The 19,008-nt window shown below is 47.4% G+C and overlaps 1 protein-coding gene across 1 annotated transcript in view; it reads left to right on the top strand.

Moving 5' to 3' along the window:
* Positions 1 to 19,008, top strand: part of LOC119443719 (DIS3-like exonuclease 2) — a 114,537-nt gene that overhangs the window by 52,068 nt on the left and 43,461 nt on the right. Inside the window, exons 9-13 of the mRNA XM_037708429.2 lie at positions 1,903 to 2,049; positions 3,043 to 3,189; positions 9,490 to 9,783; positions 10,277 to 10,570; positions 18,580 to 18,787. Of these exons, the coding sequence (XP_037564357.1) occupies positions 1,903 to 2,049; positions 3,043 to 3,189; positions 9,490 to 9,783; positions 10,277 to 10,570; positions 18,580 to 18,787 (1,090 nt within the window). The remainder of the gene's footprint in view (positions 1 to 1,902; positions 2,050 to 3,042; positions 3,190 to 9,489; positions 9,784 to 10,276; positions 10,571 to 18,579; positions 18,788 to 19,008) is intronic.

Genomic DNA, 19,008 nt, shown 5'->3' on the forward strand with positions numbered 1-19,008 from the left:
ATGGCACACAAGGTAGATGATTATTGTTTGGGCACACGGTAAGCTACCCTAATGGTGCAGACATTTCTTAGAGTGCTGTTGATGTCTCATGTCTTCTCCATCTTATGTTTTTTACTGTGTGCTAGAATAATCAAAAATGAAATACCAACCAGGCCAATCTTGGTCAATTTTGCCACTAGGTCTTTTACATGAAATGAAAACAATTCAGAGGCAGCGTTTGTTCAGTTGACCATAGCTAAAAGCATTTGGGTGTGTCCAGTTTTTGTCTGTAAAGGTTAGGAGTAGGCTAATTAATAATCCATGAGTAGTTGAGGCGTGAGACTATAGTACTTTTGTTTGTAATTATGATCATTTCATGCCTGACAGCTGTTACAGTTTTATTGCAAAATGCCCGATTTCTAGTACTTGTTTACGATTGTCGTATTGACACCAATATTTTACAATTTTTCATTTGCATATAGTTTAGGTCAAAACCAAAATTTAAAAAAATACAAATACAGTCGGTTAGTGTTTTTTGCGGCACAATGGGCATACCCACGCGGCAGCTGATAAAACCAATGTATAATGGCAGCCGCATTTTCAACAATAGCCATTATGTGAATATGTCATTGATAAACATTATAAACATTTTGGCTTGTCTGAGGCTCAGATCATTGTTGCTGTGACTATATAGAGCATGGTGGCTGTTCACACCATCTCTGCATAAGAAAGTGTGCGAATCTGCAGTAAGCAGCCAACATATTGAATAATCAAATCACCTTTTGTATTTTAGTACAGTAAAACCTCATTAATTCGGAAAATGGGAACATTCGGACGCATCCTTTTGGCCCGGCAGGCGTATGCATTACTTAATATGCATTCAGACGTACTTGGCCACACATTGGTTAATTCGGACAACTCTTGGAGCTCGGCAAGTAAAAGAGCAAGAATGGCACTAGTGTCCAAACGAAACGAAGTGGCGGAGTCCCCCATCGTCATAGTCATCAGCAAATATTGCACGTGAACGACAGGAACGCCATAACGCTTCGTGCCTATTTGTGCCATTATAGCCTTTATTCTTGCATTTACCTCCACGCGTAAATCCACGCTGGCCACATGTCTTCATAACTGCGTAGTCACCATCAATGATCACGCCAATAACGACCGCGGTTACGTCCGCAGCGGTTGCAGCAAACACTAGTTTCGTTTTGACTAGGTGCATGGCAGTGCACACAATGTTGCAAGCACGGCAAAAGCTGTCGAGGATGAAAAGCGCCGGCTACATTGCAGTGTGTTTCGCCAGCTCACTGGCGAAATAATAATCTGCAATTGTGCGCAGTAGTGAAAAGCATGTCTCAGATAAATATGGGCGCCGCGTTTACATTGCGAAGGCAGTCGCAAGTCCTTGGCAGCTACGAGGGCTAGTCAGTCACGAGATGACAAGAATTGCAGCTTCTGCACTGCTTTTCTGCACAATAAACACAGGATTTGCTGATTCATTCAGTAAATCAAAGCGAGTTGACTTAGTAAGCATTTGTTTGTTTTCTCACTACCCTCGATAATTCAACATTCGGTTAATCTGGACATTTTATTGGGTCCCGTGAAATCCGAATTAGGTTTTACTGTATTCCTAGCATTTTAGCTCCTTTTTAGTATTTCTTGGCTTCCACTGTCATGTTTTTTTAATTGTAAGGTTGGCACATCTGTCATTTTTAGCAGGAAAGCCTTGCACTCCTTCGCTTCTTCATTGTGCATTGCTGAGTAGCCGCCGTGCTGGCATGGCTTGACACAGTGCACCAGTGCAAAATGGTAATGCCAGCACTGCCAACATTGCGAGAAGGGAGTGTATTTTTTCCTGTGGACAGGTATCGCAGTGACTTTTGGCAGCGTCAAGGTTGCTAACAGTGTGCGACACCCTTGCAGGTTCTCTGGGACCGGATACACCTGTGGGAGCAGAAGATGGGGCAGAGCATCCACGACGCACTTTTGGGCAACAACAGCACGAGCGGAGGCTCTCCTGTCGAAGACGACGAGGCGTTGGAGGAGCAGCTCAACGACTCGCTCTTGGAGGTGGGCAGCTTTATCCGTTTTTTTTTTCTTTCCGCTGAGCATGCAGGTATCGAGGATGGTCCAAGTAGTATGTCCGTCAGCATTAGAACTCCTTTTGCGCTGGTTTTGGGAGTGCAGCGTTCTCGCAATCTCTCTCATCTGTGTTAGTGCACTCAATGTGACAATCGCCGAGCAGCCATCTCTGCAGAAGTTCACAGCACTATGTGCTTGTCATTGAGGAAGTCTAGGCCCTGGACACATGTATTGCTTCTCATTGTATAATGATATTCTTGGTGGTTAGTGACCCAAAATGCACTTCATATATAAAGTACAGAGTGGAGCATTGCAACTAAGGGAACGCTGTCAGGTTGCACAGTTGGCACAACATGCTCATTTTAAGGTTGATGACAGCATGATGATTTTTTTTTTTCAATTCTTTAGTGTGGTGTTTTTGCTATTTAGTGACATGTGTGCAGCTGCTGTTTTTTATCTACTGCCGGGCCACAGGAAGTTATTTTACATGTCCACATAAAGCCTTGTACGTATGTTGACATTGCCTAAATGCCTGCACCGTATGACTAAGCGTGTTCACTGCTCAGTGAACAAAGCAGGACACTGCAAGAACACTGCTTTCGATACATTCTGCTCCTCTTGATAGTCGAAGGGGCTGTTCACTCGTGATCAGTGTAACTTCTTGATGAAGTGCTTTTCAAGGTAGTGACAATGAAATTTTCTCATTATTGTGTTTAGTTCATTGATGGCTGTGGACTGCACTGAAGTCTTCAGTGGTGCACACAAGCATTGCATCCTACTTGCACTTTGTTTGCTTGGACTGGCATTATTGGGAACTACTGCAGGAAGCTCTTGCGTACATGTCTTCTTCATGCCCTGTCTGTTTTCAGTGCTGTGAATTGCACATTACCAACCACCCATTACTACATCTTGTTGCAAAAAGTTCACTGCAATTGGGGAAGGCCTGTAGTAACGCAATGTTTTCAATGTCTTGCCTGGCAGGAGGATGCCGTGGAGGTGGATGGAGACGAGTTGCCCGAATCGCCAGTGCCTCCCGCAACCACCTGGGATGGCTCCTCTCCAACCCCTGGGGCTCCCCGGCCTTCGGACACTATCGAGGTGCTTGGCATCGAGCGCCTGCTTGGCCAGGTGAGCTGGCTGTCTTCTTGCAGCCTTCACGTCTTTTAATATAACAATAATAGTAATAATGCTCAGTGCAATCTGTGCAAAACGCTTCTATCAAGGACAGGAAGTCAAAGGTGGCTTCGTGCCGTCCGATTAGACTTCATCCCCCATGCTGCACACAGCAGCAAACAGTACACAGGGTAGTTGAGTGATAAATCACATACAATCTGCATAATCATCATCATCAGCCTATATTTTATGTCCACTGCAGGATGAAGGCCTCTCTCTGCGATCTCCAATTACCCCTGTATTGCTCTAGCTGACTCCAACTTGCACCTGGAAATTTCCTAACTTCATCATCCCACCTAGTTTTCTGCCATCCTCAACTGAGCTTCCCTTCTCTTGGTATCCATTCTGTAACTCTAATGGTCCACCGGTTATCCATCCTACACGTTACATGGCCTGCCCAGCTCCATTTTTTCACCTTAATGTCAACTATAGAATATCAGCTATTCCCGTTTGCTCTCTTATCCACTCTGCTCACTTCCTGTGTGCATACATATCTATAAACCTTTTACAGCGAGCAGTCTGCACATCGCGCACCAGGCGCTGCCACAGGCTCACTGCCATTGCACACCTTCTAAATCGGGAGCAAGCAGGCATCAGGCACCGCCGGGTACCCCAGCAACATTTCGCCGAAAGGCCAGAGATCGTTTAGTACTACAGTGTAAACCGCTTATAACATAAGTCGCCAGAGTCGAGATTATCCTCACTATAAGCGGTACTGCACTATAACCAAAACAGCTATTTTATTGCGATAGCAATTGTATGACACTGCAGGCACATTTCTGCTGTCGCCGTTGCCGAGAGGTTCTGTTTCAAGTCGAATGGCGATAAAATCGGTGCCGCGCACCGTGTGCTGTAGTGTGCGAGTGAAAGCATGCGAGGTTGAGCCTGCGATCGCGGCTCAATCTTGCACATGCAAGGGAGGAAAGCGGGAAGGAAGCGTGCAAGGCTCCGGGGTGAAGGGGAGGCGGGCACGTTCTACTTCAGGGCAGCCCGGGCATTCGAGCGCTCCCGCCTCGGCTTCTGTGTCTTGAAAGCCATCTGCAACAGGGGCACAGTCCACCGTGCACTGTGTTTTTGCACAGTGCTCCCACTCCTGCGCCAAATGCGCCAGATTGTGCCATACGAGATTTCCTGCGCCATCCTGATAAAAATACACGATTTTGCGCCGAAGTGCGCCAAATTAGCGCCTGCGCATTACGTGTGTGGCCGCCAAGGAGGTTGTTGGCCGCTGTGGCCCACAGACGTGCGTACCGCGCATGGCTAAAGCGGCTTCATAAATCGAACGGCAACCGTTCATTCGGACTCGATGCGGACCGCCTGGGAGTCAGAAATATCCAAATTCGCCAGGAAATAACTGAATTTATTTCGTCAGTGGCTAAAAAAGACATTATTCTCGGTTGACCACTTTCGGGGATACGTTCACTTTCGCCGGATTTCACGTCACTAGCGTCAGCGTTGGCATACTTAGTAGTGTGCCAGGACATCTATCATCCGTCGGCGTGTCCTGAGCTAGTCGCGCGAAATGTCGTGAAAGTGAAAGTATCCCGGAAAGGGGGGGGGGGGATTGTCCAAAAATAAAGCTGAAGTTTGTCAACGCGGTCCTGTGCGCACGTACGCTTGCCTACGACCTGGTCAGTCCGTATCTCTACCATTGTTATGCTGTCGCCACAAAAAGACGAAAGTACAATCAATGCATGCACCGAATCTTCAACCTTTGGCAACAGGACCGCGATTTTGTAGTGATGCATTTTCCGCTGCCACTCCTTGCGCTTCGTCAGTGGTATAAGAGCGGCACTCCGCCTGCGTTATATGGTATCAGCCGGCAGAGAACGGTGGACGATAAGGGCTGCGTATAGAATCGAGCGGATTGCATCGCTACAAAATCGCCGTGCAGGAGTCGACCGCGCTATCATAGCCAAATGACGGCGTTTTTTTTTTTTTTTTTTTTTTTGTTAAGCAGTCACTGTCCTCGTTGGCGGAGACATCAAGGGTAGTCGGCGCCGCTTAAACAACGTAAGTCGCCGCCACCGTGTCGCTAGTTAACACGTCAATGAATAAATGCTGGACACACGGAGCCAACCTGAATGCACTCCCGAACGGCTTGCCAGAGTTCGCTTTACGGTTTGGGCGTGGTCGGTGCTGGATTAACTAGGCTTCGCTAGTTTCGGTTTCCAGGAGGTGTCGGCAAAATGGCCGACCACCATGCTGGGGCGATGCCAGCGACGTATCACTATCAACACCAAAATATTGGTATTTCCGCTCAACTCGGCGGTCAAATTAGCAGGCGGACTCCGAATTATATAGAATTTCGTACCTTATAAGGTGTCTGAAATTTCGGTCGAACTTATACTTTCAATTTATGGGTCATTGATGGTGCCTCAAAGTAGTCTGAATAATCGAGCGTGTTTGAATTGCTCGTGTCGAAATAGTCGGTCGACGCCAGTTTAGAATTGGCCAGTTGATGAACAGAGGCTTGAGCTTCACGAGGAAAAACAGACCGTTGAAGAGTACCTGGTGTCGTCTGAAGCAATGACTGAGCGTTACAAGGGGCTTATCAAGACTGGCCTGGCTCAGAATAGCATTGATGACATTGAGTCTGGCCAGGTGTTTCTGACTGATGCTAGAGCCTTGCTGAAAACATAGTGTCAGCTGTCAATGAAAAAAATCATACGATGTAAAAGGAAACATCTGAGCAGTTTCACTCAACTTGCAATACAACTAATTACAGCACACTGTGTGAACAGGTTTGTTGTCTTCATTTAAATTAAAGGGAAATTCATGTATTTTGAGGCAAATCAAAATTGTTTTACAGCAAGCAAATACTTTCCGGAATAACGCTTGTCAATTTTAAGTGTTTGAAATAGCTTAGGACGTGTCCAGCAGCTGCGATTTATTAGCTCCAAAGTGCTCCGAAATCTGGATCTGTATGCTCCAAACGGCTCCAAAATTAAGATTTTGCTGCTCAAAAAATTGCTCCAAATCTCGGTTCGTCAGTGGCACCACTGTTTTGCGGCTTCGCGTTGATGCGTGACACAGCATGCAGGTCAATTCGCTCACTGCTGCTGCTGCGCTTCCTCACTGTAGCATTTTGACAGCGAGTTTCCGTGGTCATCAAGTGAGATGTGTTCATGTTTGCTCGTGCGCGCGTGACATCATGCTTGTTAATGCGCAGAAAGTCGTGGCTTGGACGCTCTTTCGCGCGTGGAATGCTGAGATGCATGGCCGGCGTGATGCACCGTGGCAGGCGTAAAATATAAATGGAGCTATTATTCACGGAGGAATGCGCCCGACTGCACCAGACAGGTCGGTTGCGTTGTGTTGTTGGAGTATAGACGCCGGTTGTGCGCCGGTTGTTCGCCACTGTGACGTCGTAGAGCTCGGTGCACGTGGGCGCGCATTACGTAGGAGTATATCTGCGGCTTGAGGGGAGCGTTCGTCGTCTCAGTTTACTGACGAACTTCCAGACAACCACACTTTATTCGGTATCTCGTCTCCTGCAACTAAGTGATATGCGTAGGGTGCTATGGGAAAATTAACGGGAGTCTGAAAAGACCGTATTAACCCACTTTAACAATATTCAAGTGCCACGAAATTCCATTGTTATAACCGAGAATTGTTTACCCAGGCTGCATGAAAAAAATCAAAATAGGAGGATGGCAGAGCTGTTGTGAGAAAACTATAATAGTGGGGGGCCAGTGCGCCTCTCCACCACCTTCCTCCATCTGGCTGCTGATTGAGTTGACTCGTTTAACTGTTTAACTTTGCTTCCTGCATGCTCCAATTGCAAGCCACGGCTGTTGGCATTCAAGAATGGCACTGCTATAACAACTGCAAAGCGGGGTCATGGGCATCAAGTGACATGCGGTTTCCGCCGAAGCATCGCTTTGGTGGCCTCAAAAGGGGCATTTTTAAAAAATGCAAGAAGGTTGCCGTGGCAGCCTCTCAGCTTGAGAAATCCTGAGGCAACGCTGGGGCAAGATCGCCACAAGCATGAGATAAGCCCATGTCCGTCAGCTTTGCTTGTTCTACGCGAAGCTTACTGACATCCTTCACTCGCAAAGGTCCCTCGCGAAAACGAGGCCCTGGAGGGACTGAATCATCTGCAGGAACTCCTGCGAGAACAACGGTGAGGCAGCCCGCCTCATCGCTGCCACTGTCACGATCCGATTCAAGCACGTTCGTGACGATCGCATCATCGGTTAGAAGCACTTCGTTTCCAAATCTATAGCAATGCGCTTTCTATTCACTGGCAATGTCATGCATTGCCGAAGACCAGCGGGGGGATCAGCCATCATCCGTTTCGGTGGCGAGTCAAACGAGCGGTGTCACACGGCGTACTTTTGATTGCGATCAAGCTCGATCCGGATCGAAATTCTTGACTGCAATTGGCTACCTTGCACAGCTTGCACAAGGGGGTCAATCACGACTGAGAAATTCGATCTGGATCAGCCTTGAACACGATCAAAAGTGCGCCGTGTGGCAACCGTAGTAATTCGTCGGCAGAACTGCAAATTTCGAGCGGCCCGCAAGCAAGCAGGCGCACCCACAGCTATAATTGAGATGGCGCAGTCCATTCTTGTTTCGGATTGTGGTGCGGCGTAAAGCTATGAGCGCAGCCCATTCCATTTTGGAGGGGTGGAAGGGTGACGGGAGAGAGGTGCGCGAGACTGGCGATGCAGAGAAGGCTGGAAAACAACGCGCGGCAGTGTGCAGCAGCCCTAATTTCTTTTTTTCTTTTCAAGGATTTTGCATTCCGTTCTCTTTCGGCACGGACACCCAGTAGCCAGACTTCATCGTTATAACCGATAATGCGGCATGGGCCATTGTAGTAAGCAGGTTATTTCACCATATAAAACATGCAAAAGTTGACGGTGCAGCAGCTTCTCATTGTTATAACCGATATATTGTTAAAAGCGGTATCGTTATAAGTGGGTTCAACTGTACATGTATATCAAATCCGTAACATGACTAACATAAGCACACACGGGGCTTCTGAGTCCCAATTTAATTTGGTGTACAGTAAACCCTCCTTTGCTCAAACTCTGGTATCTGAAAATATTGGTCAAGTCAATTTTTTCTGGCCATGGTGTCAGCCCATGGGTTTTCACATCTCATCTAAAAAGTTTTTGCACCGAACTCCTGATATCTTGAAATCTCGACTTGTAAAATACCAGGGAAAAGGCAATGGAGCAGCGTCGCTTGCACTCGCTTTTCATCCGGCAGCAGGTTTCTAGCCGAGCCACACCTGACCGCGCTTTATCTTTCCCCCTTCTTTCTCTCTATCTTTACTTGGATGCTTGCAGCCACATAGTTGTGACCTCATGTAGCAGCACTGAGCTAGGAGTCGGAAGACCCTTTTCTTTTTTTTTGTTAACCTCTCATTAGGCTGATGTCAGGGATGCATCAGTGTGGTCTCAGTATTAATCGTGATCTTCAGCAAGACGATCGGCACTTTTGAGCAAGCGCGATCAGCCCACGCTCTGTGCCCAAAAGAAGGCAGCATGCGAGCCCACAGTGGTTCAGTGAGATCGGAGCTTGATAAGGATGCTCACTTCATGCTGAAGGGACGGTGAGGTGTAAATACCACATCATTCGTGGGCATCTGCTAAGGACGTGACATTCGCAATCTTCTGCAGTTCAGTTTTAGTCTTCCAGCTACACACGAGTACGGGCTGGTAGCTCACCATTATTTGATAGGTGAATCTAATGACAGAAAATTTCGAGTTTCCTTGTTTGTCCACCGACCTTTGTATGAAATTCTTTGTGTTCTCTTTTACTTTTTCATTGCATAGCTACCACTGCAAGTTCCCATGATCAGCTGCTGCTGATCACTTGAACATGGAGATGAAATGTGCCTTGTGGGGACACGGCACTGCTTGTTGTTTGGTACATTCATTGCGCAGCGCTCCTAAGACAGAACAACTTTGTATGAGCAGGTTCAACTGTACAGAGCTGACACAGACTCTTTCCATGTAGGGGAAGCTAGGAGAAAAAGAACAAATAATATTCTGGTAATTTATACTAAGATCCAGAAATGAAGTATGGAAAGTAAAAAAATTACGGATGACATATTTAAGAAACACTGTCCAAATTTCTTGTGTGAGTTTAAGTTCTGAAAAATAAAAATAAATGGAAAAATAATGAAATTACTTCCTTGTCTTAAAGAAGCTAATGCTACCATGGTGAAAAAAGTCTTGGTCTCCCTGAGGTGGGATTACAAGAAGTGACTGCACTCTCTCCTGGCTTTGAGGACAGGTCCAGGAGTACGTGCAGAAGCAGAAACGCAATGGCAAGAGCCACCGCAAGTCGGGAGGCCCCCGCCCAGGCCGGCTGCCCATGCCTTGCTCGCTGGAGGCATCGTTGGCGCCACTCCCCTCGGCCATAGTTGCCACGACACTGGGTGGAGACAGGCTACCAGCACCGACCGCTCCGCAGCCAGAGCCACAGCGAGAGCGGGAACAAGAGCAGGAGGTCGTCACTGTGGACCCCTGGGCCGAGACGGAGGACTTGGGCTCCACCATGGTCTTCTCGCCCGAGGAACTGCTCGAGGTGAACTTGCATTTTTGATAGCACGGAAGGATGTATTGCACCACAAGTGAATGAGACGGCAGCAAATGCCCCCGGACCAACTTGCCCACATGCAAAGCACCAGTGCAGCTGTGCGCCAACCAAACCTGCATAGGCGCAGTGATGCTTGGAAGCGTGGCTTCAGATTTGCATGCAATTGAAACAGATGGCCTAGAGTCGAGGACAATTTTGAAATGTTAATTGCTTGTGGACCATCTTTTGTACGCTTTTGTTTTTTGTTTTTCCTTGATAATACTGCTATCTGTTTAAAAGACTTGTGTACGTGCATTCATCATTTGGTATCCATTCTGCAACAATGCCTGCTGGAGTTGGCGGTATTGTAAACAAATTCATGCTCTCTACTCTGCACCCATTTCACGTTATCTGGTTACCCGCCCGTGATAAGTTTCTTGTCCTTCCGTAGGCTCCATGTGGTGCTCAGCGATTCATGTGCCTCATTATAACGGTTGTGCAGGTGCCCGAGCAAGAGCAGCACCACCGCTCCTCGTCGCCTCCTCTGCGAGGGCGTGCGGTCGCCCCCGACGAACTGAGCGGCGAGGACGACTGGTCGTCGGATGCGGAGAGCACAGGCAGTGTGGCACTCGAGCAGCGCCTGGAGGACATGGCCTTCCTGCAGGCCTCCTTGGACGCGCGCAACAACAACGACCAACAGCAAGAGGGGAGCGCGCCACCGGGCAGGGTAGGAGAAAGCGTCGCCGAGCGCATTGGGCGCAGCCTCAACTTGGTGGCATCCATGGCCACCTCGGAGGTGAGTCAGAACGTGGGAAGCCACATCAGCCTCTGGGCTGAGTGGGGTACTCTGGTTGTGCTCTTGCCGTTCGCTGTTACTCTAGGTGCAGTCTCGTGAAACACATACCAACACTTCGGTACACGTATAGGACAGGCACTGGACGCCAACTGTTCACCGAAGAAAAAAAGTCAAGGTCTTTGCGACTCATCCGCGCAGTCCACCGATCGGTGCAACAGTGGTCCCTGTAGCCTGCAGTCATCTCCTGTCTGCTTGGGCTCAGCAGAGTTACTAAACAGCCTAGTTGGTGTGTATTTTTTAAAACCAAGCTTTTTTTTTTTAATGGTTGCAGCAGCGTGATTGCACATGGACGGAGTTAAAGGAGAGACACGACACAGAGCTAAAAGCAGCTGTTTTCCCAGGGTTTTGTGTCAGTTGTTGTTTCCTTGCTGGATATTTTTGTCGATATGTAAAGGAAACTTGGGCCTCGCGGTATGTGCCCAAATAGACAACTTTCTGCTCGCTGCTGTCTGCCCAATAATAAACAACTTTGAGTCACTGGGAATGTGCAGTTGGGTATGTGCCACTCAGTATGGCCACGTGTATGTGCCCATTCTTGTCCAGCCCCCCAGAATGGATGTGTTATTGTGACACAAGGTGCATAGAAGCCTGTATTTAGTTATGTGTCTTCTATGGGCGCACACCTCTCGTCAGCATTGCCTTTGTCCTCGTGATGCAGGCAGCGAGGCTGTGCTCTACTATTGCTGCGACCTCACTTTCTCAAACAAGCTTGGTGTCATTTAGATTCCAACATTTTCTTATATTGAAGCAGCTAAAGCTTAAACACAGGTGTCTTTAATTGTTCTTTGTTGTTCCTGATGTCGTCCTTGATGCCATCCTTGATGTTGCAAACCACACGCTGTTGTGTCATGGAGTGCGTGCCTTTTTCACCAGGTGGCACTAAGCAAACTAGCTGAGACCTGCCTGGTTAAGTCGTGTGCCGACGTCACATGTACAAGCGGGCAAAATACTCTTGAGCACAGCGTGGAATAAAGGGAGAGAGTTCTGTTTCGTCCGCTGCCTTGTTGTGTTCCTTCACTCGTCGCTGCCTTGCCGGTTCCGGCGTAATTCGGCTGGCCAAACTTGCCTCGTGTTTGTCGACATCACCTCCAGCTCGGCAACACAGCAAAGGCTCTCAACCACCTTTGGTTGAGATGATTTTTCACATCCACTGCCATGGCTGAGAGTGGTACTCATAGGACTAGATATAGTACACACACGCAAAAGACCAGGAAAGCTGATGGCTGTATGGATAGCTACCATGGTAGCTTTGGGGTAGAGCATCAATCCGTCTATCAATTCAAATCTGTTCTATTTTCTAGTATATATTGTGGATAGTCATTATGGACTAAAAGCTACATCAGTTTTTGACGTGTCCCAAGAGACCTAACAAGCAAAAGCAGTCAAACAGTTTGTGCACAATTACAACACTACAAAATAACTAACTAAAAGCAAGTAAACACTGGAATTCCTAAGAATGTGAATGCAGTCATCGCACATGTAATGTGGAAAATGTAGATCCAGCTCGCATCTGAAGAAAGTTGTCTTTTTGTCTACTTTCATTTCACTAATCTTTATTACATTTCAATTAAATAGAGCAGTTAATTTCTCATACGCTACCCCAGCCTTCATTGTTTAGTTGGCTTCGTGTGGTTGTAAATCAAAATTATTGCAGTAATTTCACTTCAGTATGTACCTCTCCTCTTAAAGAATCTGTGAAGAAACTTCTTTCTGTGAAGAAACTTAAACTTCCTTATTTTCACATTAAAAGAAGCAAATTCATGGTCGCGAATGCAGATCAAGTTCTGAAAGGAAGAAATTGGCATCCACCCATCAGGAGCACAAAGCTACAGAGGAAACCCACATAGATTTCGCAGTTGAAAAATTCATTATGGTCCACTTTGGAATGACTGAAAGGTGGGCAAGTTGGTGCAGATTCATAGCTGTGCCTGGGTAGTGCCAACGTAACATGACCAAAAGGATAAAGGTAACGCGGACAGTGCATGACCTGTCCATTTTCTTTGTCTCTCCGTGTATATGTGTTGCATCATGCGGCCTAGGCACAACCAGTATCCTGGTCCACAGATCGATCACTGAATCAAGAGAAATTTTTCTGCAACTGCAAAGCTTCTTTTCTGAGTATATGGGCTTCCTGTGTAGCTTTGTGCTACTGTCACGTGGAACGAAAATTGTTCCTTTTCATGAAATTTACTCCATCTTAGAGATTTCTCTGGAACTGATTTGCCCTAAATTCAGGTGTTCTGCTTTATATTGCTCCTGACTGTACAGTGGGTGCCACGGGAGACGGCACCCACGTGAAGCATTCCCACCCATGAGTGTTCTTGCGGCATGTACGGGCAAGGTCGAAAGTTTGCAAGATTCACAAAAAAGCCAAATGTCAGCCCAGTTTTAGCTTGCACCCATTACAACAGTACTACAGTATGGTGTTTGCCTACACTAGGACTATCGCGCTCAGTATGAGCAACACCGCGGTAGCGCGTGGCCAAGCGCACTGTAAGGTTGTACAGTGGTGCCGATCGTGACATGTTTTCGAGTTATCAGGGGAGAGTTTGGCAGTTACTGTGAGTGCGCATCACCTCCACTCGCTTGCTTTTACCCTTGCCCTCCTTTATTTGAAGGAATTTTTCGCCATTTATTTTGCTCGTTCATTCTGTCTTTACTGAAGAAAAATTCGAAGACAATACAGCGAATTTGCCACTGACCATAGATGGCGTGTGAAACTTATCAAAGAATGAGCGCTACCTTCGACCAAGAAGGGCTATGCAAGTGCTTTTTACTTAATTAGACACTTTCTGATCGCGTCATGCTTCTAGCAAAGAGGGAGACCCGGTGACCACACGCGCTGTGCAATATTTTCAGTAGAAAGTTTTACCAGAGCTGTGCGGCCAATGCACAACGCGTTGCCGTTGATACCATTCCGGTGCTCGCTAGCAGCATTTCTTCTATGGCCGCAGTAGCCGTACTTTGCTTGTTTACCCTAAGTACACTGATAATACCTTCCAATAACACCAGTTATCAACATATACCAGTCTCCAGTCAGTTTGCCTAAAAAAAGGGAGAGGCAGGAAACACTTTTTTTGGATACGTCAACGTGGATACCTCACTCGCCCTCGTTTGGCCCTGTGGTGATATTAGCTTCGAAAATGATAACTACCACCTTGGCTTGATGTCCAAACTTCGTGCTCGACAAGTCGAGCTTCACAAAACAGGTAATATCTAGCCTGGCTCTTTGTGTTTGCTTCATTTTATTTAATGGCGAATTCCGGACTGATGCGGCGTGCACCCTGTTGGGTGAAAGCGGCTGCGTGTAGTGTGCACAATGAAACACTAATACGTTCAATTTGGAAAATGTCCCGAGTGCCAAAACACTGAGCGCCTGCAAATAATTAAACTGTCCCTGAAGCAATATACTCAATGCCAAATAGCAGAGCTGACGAGGAGGTCGAATAAGAATGTAAATCGCATCATTCACGCTTATAGGGATGAACGCTGCATGAGCGACACTCCTCATAAACGGCACCTTCGTGCAACGACTGCTGCTCAGGACATGGATATCCTCGACACCGCGCAGGCAAGCCCCTTCAGCACTGCCAAGGAGATCAGTGCTGCCGCTGGTGTGTCTGCAAGCATGTCGACAATAAGACGACTCGCGGAAGGAAAACTCGAGAGCCACGTTGCGGCCCAGAAGCCGCGCCTCTCCGAGGCAAACGAGACCGGTGCATCTTAACTTCGCGATCGAACACGTCTGCTGAACCACGGACAATTGGAAAACTACTTTTTTCCGACGAGTCTACCTTCACAACATGCTGGGACTAAAAGCAACACATGTGGCGCTCTGTCAACGCCCGCTACGACCCCTTTTACATGCAGGAAATCTCGTCGAGCGGCCGCTCTGTCGATGTTTGGGGCGCTATGTCCCGAGATGGACTTGGCATTTTACACTCTATTGAAGGACTGCTGACATCGGCAAGGTATTGCGACATTCTTGATTATGTCATGATCCCTTACGCGTTGGACAGGCCTTTTCTTGACGGGGACTTCCTGCTCCAACAAGCCCTGCCACCTGTCCACACTGCAAAGGTTGTCGAGGAGCTCCTGAACATGCTAGGGGTGTGGTGTCTCAGGTCGGTCGCCAAAGGTGCAGACCTTAACATCGTTGAGGCCGTATGGGGTAGAATGAAGGTCAGGCTCTGCAAAAGAGGATTGCACAGTTCATCAGCTGATAAGCTGTGGAGCGCTGTAGAAGAACAATGAATGCGCCTCCAAAATGAACACAGTTTCATTGAGAATCTGTACGCGTCACTCCCGTCGAGGATACAGAACATGATTGCCGTTCAAGAGGCCATGACCCGCTACTAAGGAGTGATGACCGCTCCATCTATTTTCTTTTCTTGTTACTCCTGTTTATTCCCTTTAATATTTTCTTTCATATCTAGAAAATGTCATTATTTCTGTTGTTACTACAATTTTGCCTTTGTTTTTTAAAAATGCTTTCTGAATCCAGCTAAGGCGTGACGACCGCTCCATCTATTTTCTTTTCTCGTTACTCATGTTTTTGCCCTTTAATATTTCCTTTCATATTAGAAAATGTCATTATTTCTGTTGTTACTACAATATTGCGTTTGTTTTTTATGCTTTCTGAATCCATTCGGTATACATTATTCACATTGTTATTCATATAATTATCTTGACTAGGGCTTGTTGACTATGTTATTTGCTTTGTATTCCAGTGAAGATATATTACAATTCTCGTGTTATTTTTCTGTTCCTTAGAGTGGTCCCTCCACTTCCAGAGGACCTACACAGCTTTCATGTATTTTCTTAGAGTGAATGCAAACAGTGAACATCCCTCATATTCCACCGTAAATGATTTGTCCAGTTCCCACCTCTTTCATAACCGACCTGCAGTAAGAGAGCCCTTCTCGTTGCGTGTGAGAAGTCTGGCTGAGGAAATGGATGTCCCACTCTTTGAACATCGTCTAATGACACCCACTATACAGGTCTCACCGTGGCAGTGGCAGATTGTCGACTGTGATTTGTCCTTTTTACATGTTTCGAAGCACGCCCCGGTTGCACACATTCGAATGCATTTCCTCGAACTGCAGCATAAATACTCCTGTCCAGAATTTTACACCGATGCATCAAAGTCTCATGCTGGCGTCTCTTATGCAGCGGTTGGCCCATCATTTTCAGATGCCGACGCCCTGCACCCCCAAACGAGCATTTTCACAGCAGAGGCTTGTGCAATACTGTCGGCTCTTAAACATATCAAAGAATCGAAAATACCAAAAGCAATTATCTACACAGACTCGCTGAGCGTAGTAAAAGCTTTAAAATCTCTTAAAAGGCACAAAAATCCAGTAATAGTATCGCTCTATTCATTAATATGTAATATATATGCGTCTGGGCAGCATGTTGTGGTGTGCTGGGTGCCAGGACACCGAGACATCGAGGGAAATGTACTGGCAGACCAGATTGCCACATCCATCGACTCAAAAGCTGGAAACACATCCATGCCCGTCCCTGTTCCCGATATGAAGCCATATCTACGCAAGAGACTTCGAGCCCACTGGCAACGTTTGTGGGACGCCCAGAGTCTAAACAAACTTCATTTAATTAAGCCTCGCTTAGGGAACTGGCCATCCACCACGAAATCTAGAAGAAATGATGTCCTATTCTGTAGGCTCAGAATAGGACACACTTACGGCACGCACAATTACTTGTTGTCTGGAGGCGAACCCCCGACCTGTACTAGATGTGGGGAGGTACTTACTGTACTTCACATCCTAGTGCAGTGTCCTCTAATAGAACCTGAAAGAAAGAAACACTTTGTTCAAGCCTATAGAGAGAACATACCCCTTCACCCAGCGATGTTTTTAGCTAATGACCCGGTATTTCAGCACGACTCAGTTTTAGCCTTTTTAAACGACATCGACATTTTGCAAGTTCTTCGCCCGAGAGATTCGTAGCAGGGTCCTCTTTCAGAGGACGCTGCTGCGACAGCATTTTGAAATGCACTCTCCTCCAGGCTCTTGCTACTAAGGGTCTCTGTGAGGCAGTAGTGCCTTGTATCGCTCACAGCTTTTTTTATACCATATTCATTGCGCCCTATCACATCATTGTCATGATCTTATTAATTTTGTATTTTACGCACCTTTAGTGCGCAGAATTTTAGGCCCCTTTACAGCCACCCTACACCTACCACTGTCATTGATCATACCATTGCTCACTCAGTACACCACGTCTTGGCGCTCTTTGGCCATAGCTGGCCCTTGCGCCAGAAAACAACATATATCATCATCATCATTTCTGTTCCTCATTTCTTTGACTGCTCAGAAATTGGCTTTTCTTTTCCATCTTACGCTATACTTGCCAATTCCTGTCACACACAAGAAAGCAGCGCAGCTTCTGTTTTCGCTGAAATATCGGAAGCCTTTTTTTCATTCCAGCCGCATTTTGCTCTCTTTTGATGATCACACAATCTTTTGGGAAGCCAGGTAAGTTTCTTAGTCAAGAGCTGTGCACACGATCACGTTGACGTATCCAAAAAAAGCGTTTCCTGCCTCTCCCTTTTTTTAGGCGAACTGACTGGAGACTGGTATATGTTGATAACTGGTGTTATTGGAAGCTATTATCAGCGTAAGGGTAAACAAGCAAAGTACGGCTACTGCGGCCATAGAAGAAATGCTGCTAGCGAGCACCGGAACGGTATCAACGGCAACGCGTTGTGCATTGGTCGCACAGCTCTGGTAAAACTTTCTACTGAAAATATTGCACAGCGCGTGTGGTCACCGGGTCTCCCTCTTTGCTAGAAGCATGACGCGATCAAAAAGTGTCCAATTAAGTAAAAAGCACTTGCATAGTCCTTCTTGGACGAAGGTAGCGCTCATTCTTTGATAAGTTTCACACGCCATCTCCAGTCAGCGGCAAATTCGCTGTATTGTCTTCGAATTTTTCTTCAGTAAAAACAGAATGAACGAGCAAAATAAATGGCGAAAAATTCCTTCAAATAAAGGAGGGCAAGGGTAAAAGCAAGCGAGTGGAGGCGATGCGCACTCACAGTAACTGCCAAACTCTCCCCTGATAACTCGAAAACATGTCATGATCGGCACCACTGTACAACCTTACAGTGCGCTTGGCCACGCGCTACCGCGGTGTAGCTCATACTGAGCGCGATAGTACATGTAACGCAAATGAAATGCAGGCTGTGTGCTCGGGCATATCCGGCTTTTAGAGCACAGCTCTTAGGTGCTCGTTCCTGCATTGAGTGTTGGCGTCGGTGTTGTCCCTCAGCATAACCGAGCGGACGAGCACAGTGAAGAACGAAAGAGTGAATGCGGAGCGCAGCGGGCGATGAAAGGCGGCGATAGTGAAGAGAGCTCGCGGAGGAAAGCGGATGAGGAGGCTGCGACGAAAGCGTGAGCAGAAAAGCCTAGTGCCTTCCAAGATGGGCTACAACTGCTACGAGATGGCACCAGAGTAGCGTGCCACCGTCTGTTCACCTATGGTATGTGGCGAGCGCGTCCAGCTATACCATTTATGGAAACAAAATCGCTGCATGAGTGGAGGTCTGTCTGCGGCAGCTGCTGTGAATCGTGCCCACACGTCACCGACGTGCTGCCTCTCGCGATCTCCCGATTAGCGAGGCAGTGCACCACAATTCACTCCATTTGCCACATGCCACACGAGGCAACTTGTCCGCACCAGCCAATATGTCGTGAAATGAAAACATGCATAGAGCTGTGCTCAAATTTGGCATTAGGGAGTATCGTGATGGTCGGTGAATTTTTCGAGGTCCCGCATCCTGTAAACTTTTGACCCTGCCTGTTCTTTCTCTGGTCTATTAGCCAACTGCTGTGCACAACAGGCGATATTCATTAAAGTGCTTAATAAGGATTTGTGTACGCTGCCCGAGTCTGCATGCAGCTGTAGAGGGTGGATATTTCCAGGTAGACGGCATCGATGTGCCACCTCCGCCAGGGCCCGCTGTGGAGCAGCAGCCACAGCAGCAGCAGCAGTCGTCGAACGGCAAAAGCGCTACAGCTGGCGGTGGCTGGGGGCCCCTCACGTGGGGTCTCGCTACCAGCGGGGACCAAGAAGGACCGGAAGACAAGCCTGCTGCTCCAGTGGCGGCCATACTACCTCAGGCAGTGCAAGGTGTGTTTTTGTGAGCATGCTTTTGAAAGCTGGGCACCTTACTAGTGTAGTCGTGCAGAAGCTGCTGGCACAGCAAGCGTGGTGCTTCGCTGAAAGGAGAGGCCATTCCTCTCTTCGTACCCAGCCGGCACTAGCTTTTAAGTCCTCGCGCACCATGCTTTTTGCAAGCGCCAAGGCTTGCACTCGCACACATGTGTGTTGTGAATGCACAGCCATTGTTC

Source organism: Dermacentor silvarum, chromosome 3 (genome assembly GCF_013339745.2).
Source record: "Dermacentor silvarum isolate Dsil-2018 chromosome 3, BIME_Dsil_1.4, whole genome shotgun sequence".
In the NCBI taxonomy this organism is placed as follows: domain Eukaryota; kingdom Metazoa; phylum Arthropoda; class Arachnida; order Ixodida; family Ixodidae; genus Dermacentor; species Dermacentor silvarum.